General features: G+C 46.8%; 1 protein-coding gene across 3 annotated transcripts in view; it reads right to left on the reverse strand.

Annotated features, from left to right (window-relative positions):
- The window catches only part of pcsk5b (proprotein convertase subtilisin/kexin type 5b), a 94,874-nt gene that overhangs the window by 30,981 nt on the left and 46,975 nt on the right, over positions 1-16,918 (reverse strand). For all 3 annotated transcript variants that reach the window (XM_076025876.1, XM_076025878.1, XM_076025877.1), the window contains exons 12-20: positions 15,079-15,267; positions 13,636-13,772; positions 12,970-13,092; positions 10,429-10,531; positions 8,005-8,198; positions 6,328-6,412; positions 1,863-1,966; positions 1,600-1,738; positions 894-1,009 (exon numbers count right to left, since the gene is read on the reverse strand). In XM_076025876.1, coding sequence (XP_075881991.1) covers positions 894-1,009; positions 1,600-1,738; positions 1,863-1,966; positions 6,328-6,412; positions 8,005-8,198; positions 10,429-10,531; positions 12,970-13,092; positions 13,636-13,772; positions 15,079-15,267 — 1,190 coding nt within the window. The remainder of the gene's footprint in view (positions 1-893; positions 1,010-1,599; positions 1,739-1,862; positions 1,967-6,327; positions 6,413-8,004; positions 8,199-10,428; positions 10,532-12,969; positions 13,093-13,635; positions 13,773-15,078; positions 15,268-16,918) is intronic.

The raw sequence follows: 16,918 nt of genomic DNA on the forward strand, positions 1-16,918 counted from the left end.
GATGTTGAGCGCACAGGAAAGAGGACGGACGGACGGACGGACGCTTCAAGCTGTTAGTACGAAGCTCAGACTGACAGCCTGCAGGCAGTGTGCGAAACACAGGGGGGACCGGTGGGGTCGGACCCCCCGATTAACCCATGGGACCCCCTGAAAGCCTGAGAGCTAAATTTTAGGGGGGGGGCGTGTCTCATCTTTTTTCAAAAAGACCAGCCCCCCACCCCGCCGCCCTCCAAATATCAACGGGTATTTCGCACACTGGCTGGAGCTGATTCACCAGCTAGTTTTTCAACCCCTGTCAGTATCTTTTTTTTTTTTTTTTTTAATCTACATGTTGTATTAACTTGCACATGCGACACATAAAACAAAAGAAATGAAAGTTCCACCCAGTCCTTTCTGAGTCCACTGAAACGCCCAGCGTGTATGTTTTCTTGAAGTGTTGCGTATCATTTGTGCTTCAAGTGATGCAACAAGTGGTTTCAATTCATCTTCCCCACCACTTTAAATTTCATTGTTTTTCCCTTTCTTACGCCATAAATATTTTCTTTATGTCTTTTTAACGAATACAATTTTCATTCTCTTTTGCACTACATCTTGTTGCTGTAATTATGTAAATTTCCCCAATGTGTGATTAATAAAGGCGTTTTATTTTATTTATTATTTTATATTATTATTTATTTCTATTCTATTATTCCACTGTGAGGAGGCGGCCGCTGGCTGTGACCTCACACACTGGGACGTCAAGACAACCACAGTTATCCTTTCTTTTTCTTTTTTTTCCTTTCTTAATCCCTGGAAAGCACCTGGCTGAGCCGGTGGTGACGACCGCCTCACCCTGACAGGAAGTGCAAGGCGTCTCACGCTTCTCTCGCAGGCAAAGAAAAATCCCAACTCACCATCTTTGCAGATGGTGCTGACCACGCAGGCTCCGGCCTCCAGGTTGTAACCCACCACACAGCTGCTGCAGTTGCTCTCGCCCGGCCCCAGGCAGTCCAGGCAGCTGTGGTCACACCTGCGGAGGCAGCGAGGGTGAGACTGGGGTGAGACAGGGTTGCAGGGAGTGATGAGGTGATGATGCACTACAGTTGCTTTTTCCTCTAAATATGTCACTCAGCCATAAACTGATCTGGCCTGAGCTATTACCAGTCTGACGGGGAGGAGATGAAAGAGGAGGAGGAGATGGAGGAGAGGAGGAGGAGGAGGAAGAAGGGTGGCAGGGGTAGGATGAGGAGGTGGAGGAGGAGGGGAGGAGGAGAGGAAGGAGAGGAAGAGGAGGAGATGGCGGAGAGGAGGAGGAGCAGGAAGAGGGATGGCAGGGGTTGGAATGAGGAAGGGTTGGGGAGTGGAAGAGGAGGAGATGGGGGAGAGGAGGAGGAGGAAGAAGGGTGGCAGGGGTAGGATGAGGAGGTGGAGGAGGAGATGAAGGAGAAGAGGAGGAGGAGGAGATGGAGGAGAGGAGGAGGAAGAGGGGTCGCAGGGGTAGGATGAGGAGGTGGAGGAGGAGGGGAGGAGGAGATGAAGGAGAGGAGGAGGAGGAGAAGGGGTTGGAGGAGAGGAGGAGGAGGAGATGGAGGAGAGGAGGAGGATGAAGAGGAGACTCACTTCCTGCAGGACCTCTGCAACTGTCCGTTGTCCTGCGGCTGCTCTGCCAGGTAGTAGCCGCTGCTGCAGGTCAGCACGCAGCGCCAGTCCTCTAGCAGGTAGCCCTCCGCACACCTGGTGCACGCCTCCATCCCCGTGCCTGGGGGGAGGAGGGGAGAGGGGGTCAGGATGAAAAAGGAGAATGGGGGGGGGGGGGGGGTGAATTCCAAGTCAGCAGGTTCCAGAGTGAAGCTGAGGGAGATGTGGGAGTGGCGGTGGCTCACCTGCGCAGGTGGCACAGGCCCTGTGGCAGGGCTCGCAGGCCCGGCGGTGGCCATTGTAGTAATTACCAGGGCCGCAAGTCAACTGGCATCTGCTTCCTTGAAGACTGGTGGAGGGGGGGGGGGGGGGGTGGAAAAAAGACGTTCTCATCACAGAAAGTTCAGGAAATGCACCGGAATGATCAAAGTCTTCATTCTATGTACCAGGGCTGTCAAACTCAAACACACACTGGAGCCAAAATTTCAAACTTGGAAGAGTGCAGGCAGACATTGATATTTGTTGAAAAAAACTTCCTCGAGATGTAACAGTGAACCTGTATGTGGACCCAAACACATTTTGCTTCAACCTGAATATGGAACAAGCGATGCCTAATACTAAACAATAAATAAAACTGAATATTGCACACATGCAAAATCAAATTTAAAAAAATAAATAAATAAATAAAATGTAACTAAAACTCGTATGGCCTTTTTTTAATTTGTATTTTCTTCCGATTTAAATTTCAACAGTAACCTTTTTCCACTGGATAATAAATTAAAAAATAACAATAACAATAAACCAATTAAGTCATAATAATATCCTTCAACGGACATCCTGTACTGATTTTTATTTATTTTTGTATATATTATATGATTACACTGTGGGCCAAATTTGGCCCGCGGGCCACATTTTGACACCTATGCTATATACGATTACATGGAAAAGAAAAGAAGCCTTTATTAATCCCACATTGGGGAAATTTGCATAATTACAGCAACAATACAGTGAAAAAGAAGGAAAATTATTTAAAAGGGAATAAAGAAATAAAATAAAATGTTAATAGACTAATAAAGGAAAAAAACAAGTTATTTTCACTGACGGAAGGATTCTTTAAGTTATGTAAAACTTATGTAAAAATATATTGACATATAACAGACACATGACATTTTTGAACGTGTTTGGACGGTAGCTTCTGTCTTCCTCACCACCTGGGTGGTGATGGTGGTGTGTGTGTGTGTGTGTGTGTGTGTGTGTGTGTGTGTGTGTGTGTGTGTGTGTGAGAGAGACGTATTTCTATCAGCTGGTATCATGAAGGCGTTTCTCACCAAGGTACGAAAATAACATCTCAAAATAGTTGTGTGTCTGTTCTAAAAGAAAAATGCTAACAATGGACCTCATTCAGTCGGTCTTCATTCTAGTTTGGCTTCTTTAGCAGAAGAATCTCTCTCTCTCTCTCTCTCTCTCTCTCTCTCTCTCTCTCTCTCTCTCTCTCCCCCCCCCCCCTCCCTAAGGAAGGACTCCTGTGCCCCCGTAGAAACTCTGAATGCTCTCCAGATATAAATCTAATGACGGAGTGAATGCTCTGGTAATGGGAATCTGAGCTTCTTCAAAACAACAATCTCACACATCTTCAGTCTGCCGGCGCAGCAGATCCAGACAGTCCAGACAGTCTGAGCCAAACATGTGGTTGAAAATTGCAGCCATATGTATGTAATATGTAGCCACCCTTATTTATCTGTCAATATAATGTAGATAACTTGTAAATAGTCCAACTGTCTAAAAGATGTAACTATTTGTTTTTGTTTTTTCCTTTCTTACCCTATAAATATTTTATTTTATTGCATTTTTCTTTATCTTGTTTCAATTAATATGATTAAATTGATATGTTCTTCTCTTTGCACTATACTGATTCTGTAATTATGTACATTTCCCCAATGGTGGATAAATAAGGACATTCTATTGTATTCTAAATGAAAAGCAGATGTATCTCAATAGATCTTTATCTTTCCGTTTGTCTGCGCGGCAACAAAGTAAATTAAACAGTTTTGTCGTGAAACGATTGCGTCGTTTCTCGTAAATTAAGAACGTGGAGGTGCCGCTGACCACAAATCATCAGTCTAACCCAGGCATGGCCAAACTACAGCTCGGGGGCCATATGCCTGTGACGCTTTTCGATGCGACCCGTTGAACATGAATAAATTAACATGACTAATGAATATAATAGTAAGCAAGTTAGAAAATTGCATCCATTTTTTTCAGTGTCTTCAGAGTCATTTTGAGAAAGAGCTAAACACTGTGGGGCTTCAAATACATATTTTTTGTTGCAACATTAAAGCCAGTTTTCAACATATCCAATGATATATTACTGGTCACCAAAACACTCCATCCATCTGTTCCTGCTCCACCCCCGCCTCTGTCAAATTTTAGGAGCCATTGTGGCCCGCAAAAAGTTTACCAGAGTCCCTGCGCTAACCTGAAGCCCAGAGCAAGACTTATTTGCAAGACTTAATAAGAAAATTAAAAAGAAAAAAAAAAGAAAGAAAATGCAAAAAAAGAAAGAATCCTCAAAACCCTCAAGGCAATGTTTCTGACATTTAGTATTCCAGACGTGGGCCCGAGCTGATATCACTGTGACCTCGGCCTTCCACTAGCAGGACCATCGTTTCATTCGAGAATCCTTCAACTGCTGTGAATTTTTTCCAAACTGCTGTGAAGAATGGAGTTAAGGCGGTTGCAGCTGACGGGCGGCGTTCGTGAGACTGAGAGTTCAGAGACACGAGACACGTCATCCAGACAATCCCAGCGCAGACACACACACACACACACACACACACACACACACACACACACACACACACACACGCACGCACACACACACACACACGGCTGCTGCCGCTGCTGATCCTCCGGATGAAAATGTTGTCTGGAGAAACTGTCTGAGAATTTCGACGTTCACTTTTGTTTTCCTCCAGTTTTGCAAGAGGTACTTGAATCATTCTCACATTATTAAGGATCCACAAAACTCTGGGGATGTAAAAAAGTCACACCATTAGAAGGGGACACAATCGAGGCGTCCGATAAGCCGAAACCAAAATTTGGCCAAGTCCGTCGTCATACGCCTGGTGGAGGTATCGTTGTGTGAAATCACCAAAGGTTCATTTTCAGACCTATGCACTTACAGGAAGTACACATCTTAAGTTAAAGTTAAAGGACTTTCTTTCTTCTCACTGACGTGCTGGGGACAAACTATACCAGACTGATGGCTGATGGTGATTTTTACACTTTATGGGGCCTTTAAAGTCAGTGTGGAGGCTGTTGGAGTGAAGCAGAAACACAGAGAGAGAGGACGGCTGCTCGGCCGCAGCGCAGAGCTGAAAAACAGCTGCGTTAGCTAATGATTCCCAGAAACAACAACTCCTCAGCGCCTACTGAGAGCAGACTGTGTGTGTGTGTGTGTGTGTGTGTGTGTGTGTGTGTGTGTGTGTGTGTGTGTGTGTGTGTCCGCAGCACGCTGCACGTGTGCTGCTTTCAGAGGAAATGATGGCTTACAAGTGTCCAATGGCTTACAAGTATTCTTCCACCTCATCCGCCTCCACTTCCTCCACCTCCTCCCTCTCCACCTTCCCCTCCACCTCCACCTCTACATCCGTCACCGGCTCCTCCTCCACCCCCCCACCTCCTTCCCCCCTACCTCTTCCACCACCTCCTCCCTCTCCACCTTCCCCTCCCCCTCCACCTCTACATCCGTCACCGGCTCCTCCTCCACCCCGCCACCTCTCCCTCCACCTCTACCTCCTTCATGGCCTCCTCCTCCACTCCACCACCTCCTCCTCCTCCTCCTCCCCCTCCACCTTCTCCACCCCCACCACCTCTGCCTCTGCCTCTACCTCCTTCTCCTCCACCTCCACCTCCTCCTCCCCCACCCCCACCTCCTACTTCTCCACGTCCACCCCCAACTTCACCCCCACCTCCTCCCCCTTACATGGCAGCAGCCACCCATTGGTGTGTGAATGGGTGAATGAGGGGCCATTGTAAAGCACTTTGGGGTACCATGAAGGTGTTGGAAAGCGCTTATATAGCGCAGTCCATTCACTATTTTTTACCTCCTTCTCCTCCATCACCTCCTGCTCCACTTACTCCACCTCCTCGACCTCCACCTGGATAATCAACACTTGATCCGAGACCAGCAGTTCTGTGTGTTTCAAACACTTTCCAAGCGTTTCATTACCACCTGACCAATCACAAATGTCAGCACTTTGACGCGCCTCGCGCTCCTCCACCTCCGCCAGTGTGATTGAGGTCGGGCCTCCTGAGCAGGGCCACTGTGGCGTGCCAGTGTTTGGGAAACAGGCTGGAACACGCGTGCAGGGACAACTGAGAGCCTCCGACTGGAGGCTCTTGAAAGAGAAGCCGACCAAATCTTCCTGTGGACCTGCCAGCGACTCGGGTGTGAGTGTGAGAGTGAGAGGGCTTTTTAATAAGCCTGGCCAACAGGATGAAGGCCCCGTCTCCTACTTCAACACTCCAGTTTCAGTTTCAGTTCCCAGCTCACGGCAACTCACCAAAACCAACAAAACTGGCTGTAAACAGAGGGCTAAATCAAAAGGGCTGTTTGAAATCAGGAATGGCGCGAGGCCGCTTCAAACAAAGAAAATATGATCTGAAAGAAAGACAGGCTGAAAGAAGTGTGCACAGCTCGCAGCCTACCTCAGCCCCGGTTTACACTCCGTGCAGATGTTTGAGTTGGTGCATCTCCGACAGTTCTCAGGACATCTCCTGCAAACGTTGGAATCTGGGAGGGAACAAGAGACAGAAGAATGCACCAGTCAGGCAGAGTGGTAACATGAACCAGAGGTCTGGTTGGCTTTGGGGGGGGAGAGGAAGAGGACGAGGGGTAGGAAGAGAAGAAGGCGGTGGAGGAGGGGCAGGAGGGAGGAAGAGGAGGAGGAGGAAGAAGACCTTGAAATCTTCAAAACCCATCTCAAAACGCACCTTTTTAGAACTGCTTTTAATGTGTGATTGTTGTCCTCTGTCATTGTAATGTCCTGTGTCGTGTTATGTCCAGAGTCATGTAATTGTCCTGAATTCGTATCTCAATGTAATTGTTTTTATGATTTTTATTTTTATATAAAGTGTCTTTGAGTCTCTGGAAAAGCGCTACAAAAATGTATTATTATTATTAAATAATATATTATTATTATTATTATTATTATTATTATTATTACGAAGAGGAGGGGGAGAAGAAGGAAGAGAAGTGTAAGAGGAGGATGAGGAGGAAGAGGAGGGAGGCGGAGGTGTAAGAGGAGAATGAGAAGTAAGAGGAGGGGGAGGAGGAGGAGGTGGGAGAGGAAGAGGAGCGAGAGCGCGAGAAGGGTTCGACGAACAAAAGAGCGGGACAAAAGGCGGAGAGGGAGAGAAAGATAGAGAGATGGCCCGAGAGACGGAGGAAGACTTAAAATGTCGATAGGGCTCAAGCTGCGGGGACAAAAAAAGACAGATGATTGCGGAGGAGTGCAGAGGGATATTTGAAAGGGCAGACGAGAGCATACATACAAAGCTTTTTTTGTTGAAAAAAAATAAGAAAAAAGAGAAATATCGAATGCCGAGTGTGTTCATGCAACCTTGGGAAGACAGGGGGCGCTGAAGAAAGAGGAGGCTTTAGACTGCAGGAAGGTGGAAATCAATCGGGAGGTGTGGGGGTGCGCTCAGGACGGTCACACACACAAACACACACACACAAACACCCACTCGCACAAATCAATGATGGAACAAAAGTCACTACTGTAGTCAAAAACACAGTCAGAAGGTTTTCTGCTCTCATCCTGATGCAACACTCACTCGTCTCCATTCAGCTTCATCTTCTCTTTTTTTCTTTAACCAGACTTAGTTTCAGGATCGACTCGTATTCAATCCACACTGGATGTGAGTCCCGTCTGACAGGCAGCCGGGATTCAGGTGGACTCAGCTGGATTCAGATCGTCTGACAGCTGGAGGAACATCAGGATGTCGGCAGACCAGACCATTCGAGACAAGACCAGACCAGACCAGACCAGTCGAGACCAGGCCAAACAAGACGAGTCAAGACCAGACCAGACCAGACTAGTCAAGGTAAGTCAAGACCAGACCTGACCAGACCAGTCGAGACCACACCAGACGTGCCGAGACCAGAACAGATGAGTCAAGACCAAAATAGACCAGAAGAGTCAAGACCAGACCAGACCAGACCAGACCAGACCAGACAAGACCAGACCAGACCTGACCAGTCGAGACCAGACCAGGCTAGACCAGACAAGACCAAACCAGACGAGTCGAGACCTGACCAGACCAGATCTGACCAGTTAAGACCAGACCAGACGTGTCGAGACCAGACCAGACCAGACTTACCATGGTCCAGGTAGAAACCCTCGCCACAGTTGGCCACGCAGGTGTTGGCGCCCTCGCTGAGGTGGAAGCCCGTCCGGCAGGTGGTGCACTGGTCGCTGCGGCTGCCCACGCATGTCTCGCAGAACGAAGAGCACTTCTTGCAGCGCTTGCGGTCATCGCGAAAAAATCCACTGGGACACTCGGACACACACATCCTGGAGAGAGAGACGGCGGGGCGGAGCGGGGAGAGGGGGTTAGCTCCAGTTATGACTACCCTAGGTACTACCCAGAAAATCAGAATATCCTGAAAAGGTTTTCTTTGGATTTTGCTGGGCCCTGCGATGAACTGGCGACTTGTCCAGGGTGTCACCCTGCCTTCGCCCTAAGACAGCTGGGAGAGGCTCCAGCAGACCCCTGTGACCCTGAATAGGAATAAGCGGGTATAGAAGATGAATGAATGAATGAATTTTGCTGATCGGGTCTTGCAGCTTAAAAAAACCCCTCAAATTTTAGAATACGTTCCTGAGTTTGTGGGTTTGTGGTTTTAATAAGCTGAAAATCTTAATCAGCAAATATGAGATATGTCAATTTGCGTGTAATGGCTCAGTAAAATTTGTTGGTTTCATCTTTTATGTTAAATTGCCAAAATAAAACAACTTTTACTTGATATTCTAATTTTTTGGGTAGTAACTATATGTGTGTGTGTGTGTGTGTGTGTGTGAGTGTGAGAGAGAGAGAGAGAGAGAGAGAGGGAGAGAGAGAGAGAGAGAGAGAGAGAGAGAGAGAGAGAGAGAGAGAGATTCAGTGATTCAGAGAAGGAGGAGGCTGCAAACAGAGGGCTAAATGTGCACTTTTCCGGAGCTGACCTTCAGAGAACATTGTATGATAGTTGATCTTACAAGGCTGTTCTCAAATAAAGATCTGAAACTGGGTTGAAGTTCAAGCTTGTTGTGACCCCATGTGTATTGTGTAAGTGAGTGTGTGTGTTTTGTGTGTGAGTGTGTTTGTACTCCCAGGAGCAGGAACAAGAAATTCATTGGCGCAATGATCCACCTCAGAGATTTCCATATATCAACAGAGAGAAAAGCCGAAGGGTTGGTGCAGTGTGTGTGTGTGTGTGTGTGTGTGTGTGTGTGTGTGTGTGTGCGCGCGTGAGTGCTATATGAGCAACAAGTGCAACATCTGTTACACAACTTCACTCCTCCTCCCCTCCCCCTTCTCCTCACAGGGTCCCCGAGAGCAAAAAAAAAAAAAACCCAAAAAAACATCAGCGCACTTCTTGGGCAACGTCTCATACACTGCAGAGCTTTCCATCTTTCCTCCTTCCTTCCTTTCTTTTGTCTCTTTTTTATTAAGAAACACATGGCGCACGCGTGAAACACGCAACCCGTGGTGCTGCTGTGTCTTTGTCCTCTGGTTTCACTCCAGCTCACTTCTTTCTTTCCACGCTGCAGTGACCGTTTCAAACACTGACGGTAATAATAAGTAAAAGCTTGATGGCGAGAGAGTCTCGGCCCAAGGACGGCAATTTCAACAGGGTTTTTTACTGGAAGCGCTGCTGGCTTCTAGCAGACGGCAGTGGTTAAAAAAAAAAAATCTTTTATCAAATAATTACAAAAAAATGACAAATACAGACGTCCAACTGTGGCAAAAGTCTTGTTTCTATCCGGGTAATTAAGCCTCTAAATGAAGACAACGGACATTAACTGCTTTATGAATCAAAAACAGACAACATTTATTGAACTTTAAGGCAACGGCGCCACCCAAAAGACAAGATCATTGGCACGCCGTCCATTAATGATTAATGAGAAAATTGTGTCTATTGTGAGTACTAACACCTCTCGGGACTCGACGATGAAATGTCGTCTTGGCTTAAAATAAACGACTTTCGTCCGTTCGATGAAAAAAGGCGGCGACTGAGAAACTGGAAAGAGGCCTAACAAATGAACGTCCGCCGCCGTGTTTCCACAAACACGCCAACAAGTAGCAGGCAACCAGTGGCGGCAGGAGAGCAAAGGGGGCGGGGCCTCACCTCCACACCTCTAAAAGTGGCCTGATGACCACATGTACGAACCCGTCCTGTCTTTGATTAGTGCAGAGACCCACTAATACAGAGGCAATTACAGCTGACTTTGTTCCTGGGGGGGTCCCATGGAGAGGGGTCTTGGATCAGCAGGTTCAAAAATAAAATAAAAACAAGAACGAAAGAACAAGTGTCTCTTTTATTGGGTTTAAATCAATGAGAGCGCTTACTGCTGCTCCTCCTTTGTCTCGAAACTTCACTATCTAAAGAAAAAGAAAAGACCGGGCCGCTTTTGCCTTTGTGGAAAATAGCAAACAAACCAACCAAAAAAAGAAGAATTATTTTCTGAACATGACACAATCAACAACCACCAGCTGAGCAGTGTTTGCACAGCGCCGACTGCTCGAAGAATCTCTTCTTACCTGGTGTTGTTTTTGAACTTGAGGAAGTAGTGAAGGCAGTTATTGCAGTGATGCGGTCCCGGACCGTCGCAGCCACTCTCGTTGCATTCAGAATCGCAGGGGCCTGGAAACACGGAAACACACACACACACACACACACACACACACACACGCACACGCACACGCACACGCACACGCACACACACACGCACACACACACACACGCACACACGCACACACACACACACACACACACACGTTTTTCATTTATTTTCTTTTAACCTCAGTGCAAAGGTCTCATGTGTGAGACATTTAATATACATATACATATACATACATATATAATATCAACAGGAGGAGTAATAGTGCAATAGTATCATGTGTGTGAATGGGTGAATGAGGGGCCTTTGTAAAGCGCTTTGGGGTACAGTGAAAGTGCTGGAAAAGCGCTATATCAGTGCAGTCCTTTTTTTTTTTACATACAAAAAAGAACAACAAGGTGACTTGTCGATGTACTTATTTTTAAACATTGACCAAAAACAGGTAACAAAAGTGCAATATCTTAGCCTGAGCAATGAGCGCAGGGCTTTAGAGGATTGTTGTTGGACTATAAATTCTTGGAATTCAGTATGGAAGTGACTGAGGCTGTGTGAGCCAAATGCAGTGATTTATTTTAGCGTGACAATGAATAAACCTTTACATTTACATCCCGCACTGTAAGGAAGGGCGTGCGCGATTCATTTGCTGCCTGGACGCGGAGTGGCGAGGGTCTCCTCTCTGAAAGTCTACTGACTGCAGGGTGGCGAGGGTCTCCGATCTGATAGTCTACTGACTGCAGGGTGGCGAGGGTCTCCTCTCTGAGAGTCTACTGACTGCAGGGTGGCGAGGGTCTCCGATCTGAAAGTCTACTGACTGCAGGGTGGCGAGGGTCTCCTCTCTGAAAGTCTACTGACTGCAGGGTGGTGAGGGTCTCCTCTCTGAGAGTCTACTGACTGCAGGGCGGTGAGGGTCTCCTCTCTGAGAGTCTACTGACTGCAGGGTGGCGAGGGTCTCCTCTCTGAGAGTCTACTGACTGCAGGGTGGTGAGGGTCTCCTCTCTGAAAGTCTACTGACTACAGGGTGGTGAGGGTCTCCTCTCTGAAAGTCTACTGACTGCAGGGTGGTGAGGGTCTCCTCTCTGAGAGTCTACTGACTGCAGGGTGGCGAGGGTCTCCTCTCTGAGAGTCTACTGACTGCAGGGTGGCGAGGGTCTCCTCTCTGACAGTCTACTGACTGCAGGGTGGCGAGGGTCTCCTCTCTGATAGTCTACTGACTGCAGGGTGGCGAGGGTCTCCGATCTGATAGTCTACTGACTGCAGGGTGGCGAGGGTCTCCTCTCTGACAGTCTACTGACTGCAGGGTGGCGAGGGTCTCCGATCTGATAGTCTACTGACTGCAGGGTGGCGAGGGTCTCCTCTCTGACAGTCTACTGACTGCAGGGTGGCGAGGGTCTCCGATCTGATAGTCTACTGACTGCAGGGTGGTGAGGGTCTCCTCTCTGAGAGTCTACTGACTGCAGGGTGGCGAGGGTCTCCTCTCTGAAAGTCTACTGACTGCAGGGTGGTGAGGGTCTCCTCTCTGAGAGTCTACTGACTGCAGGGTGGCGAGGGTCTCCGATCTGATAGTCTATTGACTACAGCTGCCTGCGACTGCCGCACGCGGCTCGAGGCTGTGAGCGCCTGTGACTACTTTGGGGCGGGGGAGGGGCTCGTGGCAGCACCCGCTGCTTGCTGACAACAGGAACTGCTGAGAAACGATTTGTGTTTTCATGTCGATCTCCAAAACACCAGAAAAGTCTCCAATAAAAACCAGGAAAAGTCACTAGATTTGTCGCTAGTCGCTTTTGACAAAAAAAAAGGTGGGGAGGATGCAAAGTCGCCAGATTTAGCGAGAAAGTCGCAAAGTTGGCAACACTGCAGCTAGGCAGGTGCGACTTTCGCGAGCAGCTTCAGGTGAGGCTCTAGTGTTGTTCGAGAGACGCTGATGCGTGTGTGATGCCGCCAACCAATTGAAAGTCTTGCGATACACCATCCATGACTCTATAACCGATTCATCTAGGAATTCATTGATAATTCGAAATTGATTTATGAGGCTGCTACCGATGCAACCGTATCACTCACTTCCTGAACCGGATATCCGGTCGCATCGGTTTATTGTTTACAATCCTAACATATGTGAGTACATTTACGAACTGCATTTCGTTGCAGTGTACTTTTGACAAGTGCAATGACAAAGTTTAATCTGATCTAATCTAATCTAAAATAGTAATAGTGCAGCATAGTATAATAAAAATAAAAACAACAACAATAATAATAATAATAATAATAATAATAATAATAATAATAATATAACAATATATTAGTTACATGATTTTTGAAATGTAATTTATAATATAATACATAATCTAAAATAAAACTTTATAGACTGTTAATTGAATTTATCGTTTACCCTGAAGCCCCTGAGTGTGTGGAGGTAAAAATAGCAGTGGACCTGCAGGGTGGCAGTGGAGGATTTATCACGTACCGGTGTAGTCGTCCTCCTCGGTGGGCGTCTGCGTGTCTGTGGACCTCGGCTTATCGCTGCGCAGGGACGAGTAGGGGTGCACGGATGTGCCGTAGAGCACCAGTGACCACTCCTTCAGCTTGCCTGCAGCAGCAGCAGACATTTAATGAAAACATGCAGGGATGATATATTTATAATGAAATAATGTAAAGGCCAATCAAGAAAAACAAAACAACAGAGACCAGACCAGAGAACAGAGAGTTTGGCAGCAGTGTAAAGTTCTATCAGATCTCCGTCGCTCAGTGACGGTGGCTTGAACAATGACCTCTATTTAGTACTGTGTTTAACAGCCTCCAGCAAAAACTGCTGACGAGTTCAACAAATGATGAGTTACAAAAGATGCCGGACGCAATGTGCGGCTTAAAACACCCTGTCTAACATTAATTTTTTTAAATATTCAGATTTTTTTTGGCCAAGCGGCGCTTCATTGTGTGTGTGTGTGTTGTTATGTAGACTGTCATGGCTTGCATCCATGAAATATTGTAAGGTTATTGTAGGCCTCTTGCATGTTAAGGAAATTTAGATTGGTATTGACTAACAATGAGGAGGATGGGTCCCCAGCCGCCCCAATTGGAGTTCCAGAAATGCCGAACCTGTGAACAGAGCTCTGAGAACAAGTCGTCCTACCTGGAACCTTCTGGCTGCGCAGCTGAGACGGTGAGTCGTAGATCTCTAGGACCCAGTCGCCCGCCGCCTTCTCCCCCCAGCAGTGGGTGGTCATGAACTCCCAGTTCTTAAAGCCCTCCATGGAGTGATCAAACAACCTGCGTTGGCAAAGAGACACACACACACACACACACACACACACACACACACACACACACACACACACAGAGTTCAGTTAAGCACCTTTGACAGTTGCAGTCGTTCGTTTTGACGAAAATATGTTGATTTTAAATAACTACTGGCTGACGACAACGCAAGGCGTCTACTAACCGATAGAGAAGCACGCGCATGTGTGTGCGTGTGCGTGTGTGTGTGTGTGTGCGAGAAAAACAAAGGGCTGACTCGAGAGCCAAATATGTTGCAACATGAAGGAAAACTTCTCCTTTTCTTTTCTTTTCTTTTTTTTAAAGTCTCAGTGGAAAACATCAGATTTGTAATTGCACACTAACTACACATTGCACAACCATGAAGACGCTGGTGGGAGGGGGGGGGGGTTCTGCACGTTCCTGACTGTTGAATCATGCAGCTCCAGTTATCACACTTATAGGGGCAATAAGCATATTTTCATCACAGTTGGACAATAAGGTTGTGTAATTAACAAAATAAAATTGGTATGTGACGCAGTTGTGGTGTCATTTCATCTTCTAACGTGCGTTTGAGTTCACTCGACTGTCTCTTGCTTGCAGCAGCAACACGCTCACATCATCGCTCCACATTTTCCTTCACTCGCTCAGTGGATTTTTTTCTTTGCTGCTTCGTGGACGGGATGAGGGCGGGAGGAAGCGGAGCAACAATGACTGTTTGTTTTGGTTTCCGTGCTGTGCTCTAGCGTTGGAAAAATCGCTTATTGCCCCCCCCATTGAGGTTAAAAATTCACTTCATTACAAATGTTATTATTATATAATATCATTATTTTATAATTACAATTGACCTATATTTCAACGTCGCAGGACGCATGTAACTGGTGTCATTAGACTTTACTATGTTGCTGCAGTGCAGGAAACCAAAAAACAAAAAAGTAAACCCAATGTATCAAATACAAACTTAATCTAACCTAAACAATCTTTAAATACACCAGACAGACCAAAAAATAAACCAAAATGAATCTATATACACTATACAATACCTGAATATTTTCCTAAATATAATATAAACTTAATATAAACATACATAGACTTTAGAAAAACGAACTAAGAATACAAAAAGCACAAAAGTAAATGTTGAACAAAGAATGAAACGAAAGATATATTGCACTGAAAAACATGTGTTGTGCTCCAAAAAAAAGTACCTAAGATGAAAAGTTCGATATGACGAACATGTGGTGCATGGCGGGAGACTGATGGTGTGTGATGTCGCGCGTTGCCAAGTAGCAGCGCTGGTTCATTTTATTTCTTTGTTTGTTACCTGTTAGCGAGCAGCTGAGACTTGGTCCCTGAGGGCGAGGTCAGGTTGATTGACAGGTCCCCACGGCGAGGGTGCGTGATTGTGATGCGCACCACCACATGCTCCAGGTAGATGACGTGGTTGTTGGGGTTGTCGGTGCAGCCGGTCGCCTTGTACACCGAGCGCACCACGTGCTCAGGGCGGATGGTCCTGCAGCGGGGGGGAAAGAAAGAGAGAGAGGGGGGAAAGAGAGAGTGAGAGAAAGAGTGAGAGAGAGTGGGTATCATTATGACGGTCTTCCAGCCTTTATTTATGGGAGGAGGTGAGGTCAAGACGGAGTATGTGAGAACCAATCGGAACTCCGGCATCAGGGAAACCGACATTTTCTGGCTAACTTGTCAATGAACAATCCCGGACAATAAATAAAAACAATAACTTGCTTTATGTACGTGCTGCACCAGCTTGTGAAGATCAGCCCTTGTTGATGTCACAAAGGGTTTTTGTCAGGATGAACCCTCACCCTAAAGCCCAGGCAGAAGGTCTGGTAAAGTCTTAGCACACTTTCAGCAGGAAGCTAACACACAGGCCAGTAAACAGAGGGCTACATATGATGTTTTCTAGAGACTTTTTTCACTGTCTGGATGAAGCCAGAACAGCAAAAACCGTGGTTATTCAGTATCACATATTCAACAAGAGGTGGTTTGTGTTGTTGTAGAACTGATGTGCTGAGGTCAGTCTGACTAATCCAGGCTAAATGTTCCATCAGTAACCAGCGGACACTTAAACAGACACTCGAGCAACACAGTCGGGTTTGGACAGCGCTTAAAGAATAACAACACACATCCCCCAAAGAGCCCATTTCTGGTTTTCCACTTCCCAAACGGCAACCAAGCAAGCAAAAGAAAGTAGCAAGAGGAGCACCAGCAACCGCAGCAGCAGCAGCAGCAGCAGCAGCAGCAGCAGCAGCAGCAGGAGCAGCAACAGCAGCAGGTCCAGGGCAGGTGGATGAGGATAGATTGGAAGGAGCGACTCAATTTACAACCAGGACACAGAGGAGGGAAAAAATGATGTTGACTTTCCACCGAGTCAATGTCAATCATTAAAAACTGTGAAAGTGTTGCAGCTGCAGCTTAATCACGCGAATGAGTGTGTGAACCGCAAAACCACAGGTGAACTCAGTCCACTGTGAGGGTCATTTTTTGTTTTATTTAACTGAAGACACTGACTTCATAAAGACAGTGACGATAAGGAAGGAGGAAAATTACCATAGGACAAATATTGTTTTAATATAGAAATAAATGAATGAAGCTCTCTCGATCTTATGATGAGAACTTTAATTTACTAAAATGGGTTCGCTTAGCGAATTTCCACTGGGATATGAGTGACTCAAATGAAAGTGGCTCAATACCAACTGGATCCGCTTAAGAGTCCAAGAGGTGAACCATCACCGACAACAAATATTCTGCGTGAAGGTTTTCATATTCTAGGATGGTTCAAGGTCCAAGTGGGCAACAACAGTCAGACCTGGAAAGGCGTGATTGGGAAGAACGGCCTGATCTGAACCCGAGCGGTGTTCTGTTGCTGGACTTCTGCGCTCGTCACAGTTTGTCCAACCTCGTGTTTGAGCACAGGGGTGTCCACCGGTGCACTTGGCACCAGGACGTCCTGGGCCGGAGTTGGATCCGCTGGCGGGGGGAGGAGACCGGACAGACTCGGCAGGCCCGAGCGCATCGTGAGGGTCTGTTGGGAACGTCTGGTTGAGCCCCCTGTCAGTCCGGGATCTGAGCTTCTCCCAGATCCCAGGGGAGGTTGGAGTCATTGAGTCTGAATGGACCACGTTCTCCACCTCAAAAAAAAAAAA

Source organism: Nelusetta ayraudi, unplaced genomic scaffold, assembly GCF_046127955.1.
Source record: "Nelusetta ayraudi isolate G7.1 ecotype Tasmania unplaced genomic scaffold, CSIRO-AGI_Nayr_v1 ptg000018l, whole genome shotgun sequence".
Lineage (NCBI taxonomy): Eukaryota > Metazoa > Chordata > Actinopteri > Tetraodontiformes > Monacanthidae > Nelusetta > Nelusetta ayraudi.